At 33.0% G+C, this 14,982-nt stretch overlaps 2 protein-coding genes across 2 annotated transcripts; both read right to left on the bottom strand.

The window, feature by feature from the left end:
* Positions 1–258: 258 nt before the first annotated feature.
* On the bottom strand, positions 259–7,757 carry LOC146933621 (S-adenosyl-L-methionine-dependent methyltransferases superfamily protein). Its single transcript, XM_085705426.1, has 14 exons — positions 7,467–7,757; positions 7,310–7,376; positions 7,106–7,221; positions 5,951–6,017; positions 5,538–5,586; positions 5,337–5,422; positions 4,944–5,194; positions 4,811–4,866; positions 3,827–3,912; positions 3,437–3,529; positions 2,464–2,791; positions 1,815–2,308; positions 898–1,132; positions 259–811 (listed from the first exon to the last, which is right to left on the bottom strand). The coding sequence occupies exons 1-14, from the start codon at positions 7,727–7,729 to the stop codon at positions 549–551; spliced, it is 2,454 nt and encodes an 817-aa protein (XP_085561552.1). The 5' UTR covers positions 7,730–7,757; the 3' UTR covers positions 259–548.
* Positions 7,758–11,496: 3,739 nt separating this feature from the next.
* SNRK2.7 (SNF1-related protein kinase 2.7) lies at positions 11,497–14,982 on the bottom strand. Its single transcript, XM_085705415.1, is given in 10 exon segments — positions 11,497–12,085; positions 12,445–12,543; positions 12,660–12,764; positions 12,888–12,980; positions 13,567–13,659; positions 13,745–13,798; positions 14,079–14,151; positions 14,153–14,178; positions 14,588–14,662; positions 14,772–14,982. Coding segments are annotated over 10 exon segments (1,080 nt in total). The 5' UTR covers positions 14,892–14,982; the 3' UTR covers positions 11,497–11,743.

The raw sequence follows: 14,982 nt of genomic DNA, 5'->3' as shown, positions 1-14,982 counted from the left end.
CTACACAAAATTAGCAAAATTAGCTCAACAATACATATATGCATCCTCTTCTGTGCCCAAAAGCAACAATTTAGATATATGAATTTGATCACAATTATGTCATTAATAAGCTGGTATACACAGTACAATGAGAATAATCTTTAAACAGAACCTCTCAACTCAAAAAGAGGCTCTCATAAAAAAAGTATGTAAACTTTCAAAAGCATGCCTTCGAAACTAACGACGAGGTTCACAATTTTATCATTTAACATTCACGGGTAAAAGAAAAAATCAGCATTTATGTAAATGCAATAAGTATGCTACAACAGAGTGTTAAATTTCTCAGAAAACAACTTATGCAGACTATTGAAACTTTAGAGTATGAGTACTAATACAAAGGAGTACTTAGAACCAGGGAGTCAGGGACTGTCTCAGTAACTAATGCAAGGTTCACATAAATTTAGGATTGAATTTTCCCAGGTGAAGGAAAAAATCACCATTTCCATAAAATGCAATAACATAAATATCTGTAACAACAAAGTATTAAATATCAGTTAAGTAGTCCCTCTCTAACTCACAGCAGCTTTCAAATCATTATCACTTTTATCGTTCAACTCCTGTACAGCCTGTGCTTCACCTCCAACATAGTTAGAGGAATTGTCCACCTGCCCAGAAGAGCCATTTTCTGTGCCTAGACGTATTAAAAGTCTTGCAAGCAATTCTTGGCAGTCCATTGCAGAGACCATCACGGACAACCTCGCCCTACCCCTCCAGCATCCGATTGCTATTGTTGACTCGTCAACTTTGAGGGATTCTGTTGCAACTGTATTCCCTGCAGAAAAGGAAAATGCCGCTCAACAGATATGTCAATGTCAATGGGTACAGATTAACCTTTTCTTCTTCATCACCGATACATACCTTTACCCATAATAACCACGCAACAACCAGGCAATAAGTTTGCTGCCTTTTCACCAAACTCGGCATCAGCAAAATCTGAATATTTTACATCTTTGTCCTGCAGAAGACGCTTGAAGTCCTCGGGAGATGCCTGTATAATTTGCTTGGTTATGTATGGAAGAATAAGGGGCAATCCTTCGGATGATATCCGGAAAGCACATGGTGAAGAGCCACCTTCTCGTGCTGTTTGTCTTTCCTGTAAGATAAGGGCAAAGTACATTTCACCCAGTTATTCACAAGCAGTAATAAAAAACAAACAAAAACTTATATCTCACTCATTCATGGACTGTCATACCATTCAAATAATAATAGATTTATCTAACAAACTCCTTGACGAAACTAATTTAGTACTGTAGATCGTGTCAATACCTTGTAACGTGCATGCTATTTGTGTAATTGTGTTGCTGTGCTAGAATGACACATAGAAGAATTAGGTTTGTGATGCAGTTCTAAATAAATTAATTTGTTATTATATTACACATAATCCTTACAAATTATGTCAAAAATAAGATATGAATGCTTCCCTCAAAAAAAAAAGATATGAATGCTTGACTATAATTTATTTCCAATAAAACTCAACATGCAGTTAAAATTTGAGCCAACAAAACAAGTACTCAAGTTCATTAAATGATCTATGGAGTACTAGTATCTAACTCTAATAGAGGCCAAGAGATATAATTATCTTTGACTTCTTTAATATCTATTTAATTAAATTCTTCAAAGTCTGACTGAATGTCTCTCATGAAATTATTATCGTCTACACAAATTATTATTTATTCAAATCAGGAAAATGGGTGACAAATAAATCCATCATGTAATAAAAAAAGTCTTAACAAAAACAACAATATATCTCTAAAATGAGAATAAAGTATACTTACAAACATCTTCATGCCAACCGAGGTCATTTTCAGTTGCTGACCAACCGAGAAGTTCAACGCAACAATATCCTTGACTGACTTGGAGACATAGTAAATTCTTTTTGCATTACTGTTATCAATGTTTCGTGTAACAAGGTGACCATCAAATGGAAAGCGCTCATCGATTCCATAAAAATTCTTTATACTGTTAACAATTGCTTCATCTTTAAAAAAGACAACAGGGTCAACACCTCTCCATTTGCCCTGATATTGTAGCTTTCTTTTACCTGGAACCTTCTCTGCTGTGTTTTGTGCATTATGCGGTTCTTCAGTTTCCTCAGAATTCCGTTCTTCACGTGTTAGAGGACTATCTTCCAAATCATCTGTATGGGATACATTATCATTCACATTTTCCTCTGGAACTGCTTTGACGACTTCAAGTGTAGTTTCAGATGAATTCATGTGCGGTGCTTGTGCATCCTCAAGACTCTGTTTGCTAGGTTTTTCCAGAATAGCTGCAAGAACGGAAACAAAAAAACCTATTATGAGCAAAAGTCCAGTTAAAATGAATATATACGAACTTGGAATTATTTCCCTTATTAACCAAAATTTCCTGACTATTTAGTGTGTGAGAGAGAGAGAGAGAGGATGTTATTACATATGAGACTACCTGGCAGAGGAGAAACTTTTTGCAGCACAGCAATGAAGAAGGCTCCAGTGTTCTGATCATGAGGCATTATCCTCATGCAATGCTCTAGAGGAAAATCTGAAACTTCCTCAGCAGACTCCTCCATCACAGGATTCTCTAGTGCTTCAATACCATCTTCAGTTTTTTCATTTTCCACACTAGTAATGTCATCTTCCATGTCAACATTACAATTACTATCGCCAAGATCCTGATAGCATTTGCCAGAAGGAAACATACTGGAAAGAATCACACTTCTACGGAACTTGGGAACATCTTTGGAAGAGACAAACCAACTGCTCTTGTCATATACCTGCACCTCAAAAATCAAACAACTTTAAAAAAAAATAAAAAATCAAAAGCATACTGCTATGAGAAAAGCTTGACCCTTCTATATTTGAAGCCATAAGCTGAATCAAGTGCAAAACCAACAGGTGCGAGGTTACATGCTAAAGTTGGATCAATATAAGTATTTTATGCTCATAAATTTTTTAAACTATTTTCTTATTAAACCATCAATGTGTTAATGTAAGCATATTGATGGGCATCCAACTGATTGAATGTCAGAATTTGATTAGAATTATTTACAACAAGACACATTCCAAACAAATGCAAATCAGCAAAATATTCAAAAGCTCGAATCAGAAGAGGCATAACTACCAGGCTCCAGGGTATTTTACCCACAACTACTGCCCTATATGAAACACCAATTACATTAAAAAATCATTGGAAACTAAGAAAGAAACCACCCATTATTTTCCTTCAAAATCCTTCAGATTGTATCATTGCATAATATTAAAGGACATGATATCCAGAAAACCCAGGAATCCACTAAAACTTTAGAATGTATAGGTAAATAGCATATTTGTTTTTTTAATATTGAATGTATTAAAATCAAAACTCGGTTTGGTGAATGAAAAAAAGAGAGTATGTTCAATCGAACACAGAAAACACAAACCTTCCATTTCTTGAGACCTGGCCGACGAATAAGTTGTGGAAGCTCACTAGACACGTCAACAAGTTTGACAGACTCACCACACCTCCGCAAAACCTGCAAAACAGTAAAAGAGGGGATAAAGAAAAATGGAATTGAGCACAGCTCCTTATTAGATTTTCATGTACTGGGTCGGAGATCTACCTATTTCTCCGTGTTGAATTTTTTCTAAGTGTGTATGTAAGGCTCATCCATAAATTTTATGAACACGGTACAGTTATGCCTAAGAAATTAGTATACCGTGCTTCGAAGGTAATTAGCGGTTAGCTTATTTAATATACCAAAGCACTTTTCTGAGTCAAGCCTGCAACTAGCAGGGCTTCACAAAAGTATAGAGCACTCAAAGTAGATTACCTCTGCAACCACAGCTTCATTTTCAATAGGATTCATTGAGCACGTTGAATAAACCATTCTTCCCCCGATTTTGAGTAAAGATAAACCTGAGATAATCAATATAGTTGTTGAGGTTGCTGCAATATAACTCTCACAAATTCATTTCTATTCATTTAAGACAATAAAAGACCTAGATATGTAAGCAACATAATAGTGTAATACAAAGTTAATCCTTGCTGCAAAATAATGTTTTTCAGCTTCAGAAGATACATAACAAACATGACATATAGAAGCTGCCACTCTACTCCTTGAGGCTCAACATTATACAAGTGTGTGCTCTTTAAAACATATAAGGAGCGGTATTAATCTGGAAGAACAAAAGGTATTCACTCAATTCAACATTATACGAGTGTGTGCCCTTTAAAACATATAAGGAGCAATATTAATCTGGAAGAACAAAAGGTTTTCAGTTTTCACTCAATGGTAGGTTACAAATTTCAAACAGAAGGATAACTCAGTTAAAGTCTCCATTAACTTTTTGTGACTAAATCTAAATGTCCAATTCGCCATGCCAGATAACTATGACAAATCTAGTTTGGTTCAATTTATGAGCATGCACAAAAGCACAAAATTAACCCATTATCAGGTTAGACTTACGTCATCTTATTATCAATCTTTTTCTTTCAAATGATTACAAAGTTTTTAGGATGAGGGGAGGCTATCATTCCAAGGGAAAGACAACTCAGAATCCCCCAACCTCGAGGAAGATTTGCAATAAAATTTTGTATCCCCTGCGAGCAGAGGACGCCAGGATTAAAATCAAAGTCATCGAAATTTCTTGAGCAAGAGGTCAAATTGGTGAGCCAACCTTCATTGCCTATTACCAATTTTCTAATTGGAAAAAGCCAACAAATTTGAGCACAGTGAAAACACTAGATAAGGAAACGAAAACAAAAGCCTAACAACGACAAGCCCTAAAATATATGTAAAATATTCAGAAAGTACCTCGCATAGCAATTAAAACTTGTAGGCTGTGAAGCCCTTGTCCCATCCCTGAATTCCTGCAGAAAGTAAAATAAGTCTTAAAAAATATTTTAGGTTGTAAAGAAAGTAGAATTGGAGAAGAAATTGAAACTACCATTTCCGCCACATATCAGGTGCCTTACGAAGTGTACCATCTCCACTACACGGGACATCGCACAGAACACGATCAAATAACAGTTGGTGAATATTGTGATCTAACTCCATTCTTTCATAATTCCCTTTTAAACGGCATCCTGGGAAATGTTGTGCTTCATGATTAGTAACAATTAGGTTGGCTGTGGACATTCTTTTTGTTTGATGGATGAGAAGATTACATCTTTTAACATCAAGATCATTTGCTACAACCTAATTACAAATAAGAAACTAGTTAGCAAATGTTGCAAATGCAGCATGCTGTTTTACCCAATAATTTTAGCAAACTATTGAGTCCAAAAACAATTGACAATCAAAGCAATTAAAAATGGCACAAAAGTAAAATGACACAAACCATTCCATCAGGCAGTGATCCTGCTTTTGTGGATTGGTGTATAGTCTCGAGCAATTGGAATGTTTTTGAACCTGGTGCAGCACACACTAAAACAAAGAAAAATGAAAGGTCAGAAAAAACAAAGCTTGCATTTCAAATTAAGCAAATCGAATCAAGACTGGTAAAAAACAGAGGATACTTTGAGCACCAGAAGTAGCTTACTGTCAAGTACAAAATGGTCTGAATGCACATCCAAGAATAGGGGAGGAACCTATGTCAAAAACAAACATTAGAGACATAAATAAATTCTTAAAGGATAAAGCTTATTCTTACGAAACACAAAACAACGACGAAATGCACGAACATGTTAAGATCCGTAGATTATCACTACGCAACAGCCGTGATTTCTGTTAAAGTATCATTGCGTGTGTGTGTGTGTATTTTTCTTCTTAAAACCCGCCTCTTCACTTTTCTTTCAATTCCTGTGTAAACTCTGTAATATATAGCAACACTCATTCTTAAAACGTAAAAAGTAGCAGTAACCTTCGGGTACTGAACCATTCAGAGTACTAGAACAAAAAAAAAATCCTTTTGTATGATCATGAAGATTGAAAGAGAATATAAAGTGGACTCACCATACTAACAGCTTCCTGTCTTGTGATATTTCCAATTTCATTTTCTAGCTTTAAAAATTCGTGGAACCTGAGAATTTAGCAGAATCAGAGGCAGCAATTGAAATATCAATCATAATAATAAAGTAATACTAGTTACTCATTGTTCGATAATTTTAATTTCAGTTAATGGTTTGACACTATCATGTTCATTCATGTTGATGTCTGTGTTTGTCTAGCTTGTCTGCTGAGTGTGAAATAAAGATAAATGCATGAACAATTGTGCCCAATGACTCCTCCAACTTCAAGGGCTATATGTAAACTAAAGATCGACAGTATATGTAGATAAGCCAGAGCTAAATTAGTTTAATATTCTTCAATTTCAGAAATGATTAATGACTTATCCCTAAATCATTTTCTAAAGGGGAAAACAAGCCAGAGCTAAGTCATACCATGTAGAAATAAGGACAGATCAATCGCAGTATATGTAGATAAGATCACAAAAGAAAATTAAACAATGCACGTGCATGAGGATGGTGTTTCTAGTTTTGCATCGTCATACAATTTAATGCATAACCAAATAGTCTGCTACTATTCTATTTTCAGAAAGAAAGAAAAAAATAAAGCATGTAATATTGGGAAGAGAGAGCATATTTGTATTAAAATTTCTGTATCCTGACTGAGATCCCCTGATATTGATATCTTTTTAACCAACTTGTCAACTCCGTTCCCATTTCAAACCAATGGATAGCAAAACACTAAGATTATCATTGTCAAATAAACAAGTTAATTAGGCCCAGAAAATATTACTTATTATACTTAGAGATAACAACATTTTCATGAGATAAACAACAAAAACTACTCAAGTAGCTAGTAACTAGTCTAATTGTATTCTGAAAAACATCCAAAATTCTGTTTTAGCGGGAAGGCCTATATTAAGGAAGGGAAGAACATTTGGTGAGTACTGAGTAGTGACAAACTGGTAAAATTTTTAAGTCATAAAACAACACATCAATACATTCATACAAAATATATGCATTCAAATCTTAATTGTGACAAGATCGATATTCTTAATACACTCCGAGAAGCGAAAAAAGCAGGAATATCCCTAATACTTTTGTTGGTTCTATAAATGTCACACAATCGAATGCAACTCATATATCAACAGAAAACATTCACCTCTCCAATGTTTGATTCTTCCTAAGCTGCATCCGCGAAAAATTTGAATGCCAAGCAAAGTTCCCGGGATACCAGGGCAAAGGCCGAATCGCCTCTGTCTCACCTCCTTCAGCAACCTACAAATAACCAATTCACATAAATTATAATCACATACACAAACTAAAAAAAAAAAAAAAACAGTTACACCATAATCATTTTTAATACCTCGGCGCGAAGTGAATGCACGAAATCATTTTCCAATTGGGAACGAATATCATCAGCAAATTGACTACTGCAATAACCAAACAAACACAAAATTCATTTAAATAAATAAGAAACTAGAAATGAATGTGAATATTGATAGTGCAAATTAATTATTTACCTAGAATTGATTCTAAATGATGCAGGCAATGGTGTTCGGAGAACTGCGATGAATTGATCCCATTCTTGTGGATCAACAATTAACTGTTCCTTGTAATAAGAATCAAAGGAAGGGTTTTGAGTCAAGAAAGGAGTCCAATGAGTAGTAGTTTGAGAATTTTCGGAGGATAAGGAAGGGTCTGGATCTGGTTTCGAACGCTTCCAAACGTTTTCTCTGTTTTGACGAAAGTCCTTTCTTTGAGTTCGTGACCTTCCTCTACCCATGGTTGCTCTGGTTTGATGATGCAGTTGTGGCGCGTTTTGGTTTTTGGTTAGGGTTTTGGTGACAAATCGTGCGGTTTCAAAGTTATTGGGCTTTTTCCCTCTCTCTCTTGAGGAAATTTTACCCTATACCCCAACACATATACTTCCACCCGTACAAATATTCAAAAATTCTAATTTTACCCTTTACTATCTAACCGCATTAATTTTTCACCCTTACTTAACATATTCCATTCACCCCACATAATATTCTTTATGTATTTTTGATTTATTCCACTTATAATACCTTTCTGAATTTTTTCCAGAATCAACTATGATACATTTCCATATTAAAAAAAAAAAAAAAAAAAAACTATGATACATTTCCGAATTTTTTCCGGAAAACTCATCATTTACATTTCCGAAATGTATACATTTGTATATCCGAAAATTGTCAACCGGAAACCTTATATCATCTGTTTCGGTGCACAATTTTTTAAAAGTTCTTTTGTTTTCTTATTTTTATAAAAATACTGTCAATTCAACTAGGTTAGTAACTTTTTTTTTTTTTTTTGAAAAAACTAGCTTAGTAACTTGTAACCCAAAAAATAAAACTAGCTTAATAACTATAGTACTTCCTAATGACCCACGCGAAAAAATCAACGTATTTGAGCATATTCAAATATTTAAGTCTACTTGTTAGTGATTCTTAATAGAGGAAGATGTCTTTTCTTGTTGAGTTCATATTACAGAACACACTTGTATGCACATAGCTTACTTTTTGTTGAAATAGGTAACATAGTTGCTTTTTATTTTAAGGTTTGGTTGTCTAATAAGAGCATAAATAGTAAATACTATTACTCAGGTTATCTTCAATTCTGTAGCACAAACTATTATATCGTGGTTTGTTTTGCCCTATCTGTATAACCTTGCCACTTTGAACACTTTGAAGTATCAGAGTTGCTCATTTGCAAATTGCTACACAAGAGCTAATATTGAAAAGAACTAACATAGTATCAGATTTTATTATACAAGAACTAATATTTAAAAGCATTCCTCTCATAACAAGAGCTTATACTGTAACAAATTAACAAATGTCAGATCTTAAGAATATGAATAAAGATCAACAATAATTCCTAATCCCGGTATCAATTTTAACACTGCAATAATTCCCATCTTAGTTTCTTTTCTTCAAAATGTTTGAGTAAAAAAAAAAAAAAAAAAGCCTGAACCAGAAATCTTTGCGAAACGATTCTGGGAAGAATCAACAGGTACACTTTGCACACGTTTTCTGGGATTTCAACCGAAACACGTTTTCCAGAAATCAATGATTCAGAGATCAATTCCTGTAACCCATACACGATTTCGTGAACAATTGTGGTAACCCATTAACCTAGAAGACCTTCGCAAACCTAGAAAACATTAAATCTTAATCAATGAATCCGGTAAACGATTAAGAGAACAAACACACAAAAAGTAAAGATTAAGCAAAAGAACACAACAAGAATTAAGAGAACACATGAAAGGGGAAGCGTTTTTCCAGAAAGCGTTTTTTTCTAGAGGAAGCGTTTTTTCCAGAAAAAGGTGGGGTGAAAAGTGAAAGGGTGATTGTGTTTCCTTTTTTTATAAAGGGTAAATTTGGTAGTTTGTATCAAATGTTGGGGTGAAGGTATAAATGCAGGGGTGTGGGGTATAACTTCCCTCTCTTGAGCCCTAACCCAACTGCTACTGCCCACTACTACATGAACGTTACTCTTCTCCCTTTCAAAATTTATCATTAGGAATTCCCTTGTCTCAGCGGATTTTAATTAACATTCGACATTTTTTCAGCGGGAGTTAACTAACGCGGTCATTTTTATGACCGGTTCAATTACTTTTTATATCAGGTCAACCGATCTTAAAAATGACAGCGTGAGATAACTCATGCTGAAAAATACCGAACGTAAGTTAGCACCCGTTAAGATAAGGGAATGAACAATTTTGAAAGGGAAAATAGCAATTTTCCTCCTTCCCTAAACTCTTTTTCCCCTACAGTTGACAAACCCTACTGAAACTCACTCACACAATTGTGAGACTTCGGTTAAAATTCGAATGAAGGTGTGTAGTCCAGTAATATTGGCATTGCCTTTTCTCCAACTTCTCATTATGGCTTTTTAGTTTTCATGAATTATAATTAGTGTATATTTTGAGACATCTTCTTTAAGTCAAATTTTGAACATCATTATGTCACGTTGTGAAAAAAGTAGCCTCTCATCTAATCTTAAACCATTGATTGGTTATGAGTTATATTATGGCTTTTGAGTTTTCATGAATTTCAATTATATATTTTGAGACATCTTTTTAAGTCAAATTTCGAACATCACTATGTCATGTTGTGAAAATAGTAGTCTCTCGTCTAATATTAACCATTGATTGGTTATGAGTTATAGTATATATGAAGAAAAAAATTATTAAAATATTTTTTTTAATTCTTTTATGCAAAAAATGTTTTTTTTTAAAAAAATTGAAGTTACATTTTCTATCTTTTAAATAATAAAAGAGTCATTAGACGCCTAAGAAACAAAACATATTTTAAATGAGAGTCATTTGAAGGAGTTGACTCTACGATTTTAAACAATATGTTGAATGGCTAGTTGAACCAATTGAACCGAAAACTAATCTATCTATATGTAAGGTTGACCAGAGTTACACTTTACTTTGGTTGAATCCGATTAAACTTGAATTGAGTTCGATTGGATCGAATTGGTTCAATGGATTCTTGTTTTGCATTATATTTTCTTCACCTTTTTTTATACTTATTTTTTTTGTCGTCAAATCAAACTATAGTTGTATCAACTCAACCAATTAAATCAAAAACTAAAGGTCTCACAAATTCATTATCAAATTTGGGCTTCTAAAATTGTTCCCTTATCAATAAAATATGGATAAAACATGATTTTATTTCATGTTGTCTAAAAATTTGTTTCAATCGCGATTTAAGATCTAAAAAAGTGTAAGTACTACTTAAGTAAAGAGATATCTAGACAATAAGTTGAATCAATAATTAAAAAACAACGTTCCTTGTAGGTGTAACGTCGACCATTTTTTGTATATGCCTTTTTTCAATAACAAGTTTGTGTCTACGTACATCTTCCTTCAAAAAACTATGATATATATTCCCTTAAAAGAGAATTTTGTAGAGTTAGTTAGATCAATTTAAATTATAAGATGATGTCAAAGTTATCTAAAATCAATTGGATCACTCACTATTAAACCATTTGGACCACCTCCAACTTAAAAGATTTGTCAAGAGTATCACATTAAATAAGACTTTAAAAGAATTATATCTCACCTTCAATTTGATGTTGTATTTGGATCACCTCCAACTTAAAAGGATTTGTTAAGAGTATCGCATTAAATAAGACTTTAAAATAAATTATTTCAAACCTTCAATTTGATTTTGTATTGTTGAGTTAAGTGAACACTAATTTTAATAGTGTGTATCCTAGTCTAATTATATATATATATATATATATATATATATATATATATATATATATATATATTTTGAAGCAGTCCTAGTCTTAGTTATAAAGAAAGGTTTTAATATTTTAATTTCAAAGGTTAACTTCACGACCGTGTAGCATGGTGCATGCATCAGCATCATTCCCATTACACTATCAACTAGTGCTTCCATCCGAGATGCTGATAGGATGACAATGATAGATCGTTTATTACTCAACTGTGAATTTGTCATCACATTATAGTTTCGTAGAAGAAAACAAAACACACCAAACTAAAAAAGAAAACAATTCTAATTAAAGAAACCTTATATATATAAGAACATATCGTACAAACTTGATTTTTTTTAGCAAAGTGCATAAGCATTAATAAAGCAAGAAATCAGCAACACCCCATTATTCCCCACTCAAACATAGATGAAGACAAGTAACTTCCAATGAAAGTAAAATCAATCAAAACCCACTCAACTACACCTCTTTGTTTGTTTGTATGTTTGATTCCTTACATGGTTAAGGATGATGGAAAAAAGAACATATCTTATCTTAAAACCACTTTTAAGGAAGAATTGTCTACAAAGTGCATAATAGCAAGCATCATCATTCACAAGGCACAAACAAAATCACCGCTGGTTTCAATATCATCGATGTCAGCATCTGTATCTAAATCATCAAAATCCATACTTCCACCAAAAAATTGGTCGCCCACTTTTGGACCATCCCCTGCTTTCATAGCCTCTTGAATTATAGTCAATATTTCTTCTATGCTTTGAGATGAATTATTTTCATCATTTTGTGACCAATTTTCACCATCCTCCATAAATTCTAGTGGTAAATTCTTTAAGAACCAAGGGTGTTTTTTAATCTCTGGTATGGTAATTCTCTGCATCATTAATAATAAAAGTTAACATCACAAAAATCAATAAAAAAATGTACTACTCAGTTTTTGCTATTTTTTATTTATTTTAAAACCATCATTAATTAATTAAAGTGACACGAACATCTACGTCCCTTGAAATTAATGTCGTACAATTTAATTTTCTTTTATTTAGCAACTTGAGCCACAATTTATTATCGTCTTTTATAAGAAAAGTTTGGATGAGTTGATTCTTACACCTCAATATTTAAAGAACGTTAACAACTAGACCAACCTGGATCGGCCAGCCGCAATTTAAAATTTTGAATACGCTATACTAGTCTGAAATGTTGAGTTAGGCAAGAAACTCAAAAAATTGTTTTTACCTTATCAGGGTTGGCAACAAATATTCTAGATAAAAGATGTCTGCACTCTTGAGTAATGCGAACATAGTCTGGAATTGAATAGTGGACACTAAGAATTCGCTGTCAAAATTATCCAGAAAAAAATTAATATATTACGTATTGGTTATGTAGTTACACCAGGGGTACCATAGCAAATTAATTAAATCAACTAGTAAGTATTTAATTGTTCAACTAACCTGAAGTGTTTTTTTGAAGTTTTTGGGGTCTTCTGGATCTTCAAAAGGATAAGCACCAACAAGCATAACATACAAAGTTACCCCACAAGACCAAACATCTGCAATCTAATCACTCTCAAGGATAAGAATATTTTTTGATCAAATTTTATCTCTAAATGAGTAAGACCACACGCTTACATTTTTTTTTCTTGTGTAGATTGATTAGATTGATTAAATTTAATTAGTTACCTTTCCATCATATTCTCTTCTTGACAATACCTCTGGTGCAATGTAAGCAGGGGTTCCTACAGTTGATTTTGGCTGGGAGTGTAGAACAGATGACTGCAAAAAATAAAAATAATCGTTAAATATGAGTTGACTTTATTATCCAATGAAAAAGAATTGTTAAATAAAATTGATTATGATAATTTAATAAGCAATTTTGCATATGAAAAATGATAGAAAGATAAAATTTACATAAAATAAGTTTTGAAAAATATACTAATTTTAAAATGACATCACTCTTAGAATTTGCTTTAGGCCTCAAAATTGGTTGAGACGGACATGAGAACAACACAATAACAAATTTTTATAATATTGAATAATTTTTGTTTTATCAATTATTGGCGGCAACATGTTATTTGATATCTTAGACAACTCGCACGTGAGATAAAAGGTTGTGTTGCGGTTTAGTGAGGACAAAAAATTTCATGCCTCTTGTCTCTAGTTTATCCCGTCCCTAAAACAGTTTGACAAATCAAACAACGTACAACTAGATTTGTCATGCACTTTTCTTCATTTTTAACCGATCGATCAAATGCACAATAACATTACATTATTTGTATTTTCTTAAACTATTACCTATGTCGTGTATGTGCTTCACATGAAACATATGTTAAATGAAATTTTAGTGACAATTAGTTCTTGCCTTTGAGTAACCAAAGTCACATATTTTGAGTCGTGGTGCTGAACTTCCATCTAGAAGTGTGTTTTCTAGCTTAAGATCTCTATGGCAAATTTCCTGCAAGAAAATGATAGCTTTTAAGTTTAAGCTAAAGCTGTGAGACTGAAACAGCAATATAAATCAGATTGAACAACAGTGATACCATTGAATGGCAATAGCTGACTCCAGAAATCAGTTGCTGGAAGAAATATCTTGCCTATATGAAAGAAGAAAAAAAAAAATCAGAATTTAAGATGAAATTATGTAGAATGTGAAATGCTAATACTGTGCATGTGTAACATTAAAAAAACCATGACGAAACAAATTGTTACATAAAAATATTAAAATTTATGGCTAAAATATGTTACTATTACTATTGATTATTGAAGTAAAGTATATATTTGCTTAAGCAGAAAAGTACTCCCACTTGTTAATATATTACTTGCATGAAATCCTAATTACTGTTTTCTAGAATCTAAAATAGTTAATTACACTACCTCGTCCTCGCTGAATCTACCAGCAGTACAAATTCTTTCAAATAGTTCTCCCCCAGCAGCATATTCCATCACTTGCTAAATGAGTTGGAGTCAGCAACACCTGCAATGAATGGACATTTCATATGTATTGGCATAAATTGAAAAGTTTTCCAAAGATTTTTGGAATTCCTTTCAAGGAGAAAACAAAAACAAAAAAATTAAATGATATTCAATATTGAGCACTACTGTATACAACAGAGTAAAAAACAGAATCATGATGAAGTAGCAAAAGACACTGTATATACAGCACTCATTGCATTATTACTTTTATAAAGTTGGTATGAAGTAGCAAAAGAAAGCACTAGTTCAACAGCGATAAAAAATGCAAGCATGAGCTCAAAGAAAATAACACATGGTACATTCTCAGAAGAAATAGAATGCATAATAATGACACTATTAAAACTTTAAGTTTATCTCCGGTGAGCTTCCGGAACCTAACTCATTTAAAATGTTTTTCAAAAAGTATGTACCTCTTTAAATCTAACAATATTGGGATGCTTCAAGGACCTATGATTTATAATCTCCCTTTGCACGTGCTCATCAATCTACAAAACCAAATGGAATTAAATTAAACATCATAAATGGAGCACAATGCAAAGTTCATTTATATAGCAAGACATAGAAAGACCAAAAAAATGGAGTTAAAAAAAGGACCTTAAAGCCTCTTTCAATGAACTTGACAGCATATAACTCGCCACTCCATTTTTCCCTTATAAGCTTTGCAACACCAAAGTTACCTGATCCAATATCTTTAATTATCTCATATCGTTCCATGGTTAAGCTTGAACTCTATATTGATATAGCTAGCAACTTAGTTAGAACGGGTTCCTTCTTGTATGTGAAAGGTGTAGGTAATTGATTGAAT

The sequence above is a fragment of the Medicago sativa genome, chromosome 4, assembly GCF_051527215.1.
Source record: "Medicago sativa cultivar Bolivia chromosome 4, Bolivia_mono, whole genome shotgun sequence".
NCBI classification, from domain to species: Eukaryota; Viridiplantae; Streptophyta; class Magnoliopsida; order Fabales; family Fabaceae; genus Medicago; species Medicago sativa.
The sequence above is the reverse complement of the archived record's forward strand: the minus strand, read 5'-3'. Positions and strand labels throughout refer to the sequence as shown.

What these genes read in the sequence shown, in the direction of transcription:
- LOC146933621 (XM_085705426.1), bottom strand. Translation starts at nt 7,729, where the DNA reads ATGGGTAGAGGAAGGTCACGAACTCAAAGAAAGGACTTTCGTCAAAAC. An exon ending in GATCACTGCCTGATGGAATG is followed by an intron (nt 5,195 to 5,336) that starts GTTTGTGTCATT and finishes ATTTGTAATTAG; the next exon opens with GTTGTAGCAAATGATCTTGA. An exon ending in CGGTTGGCATGAAGATGTTT is followed by an intron (nt 1,133 to 1,814) that starts GTAAGTATACTT and finishes CTTATCTTACAG; the next exon opens with GAAAGACAAACAGCACGAGA.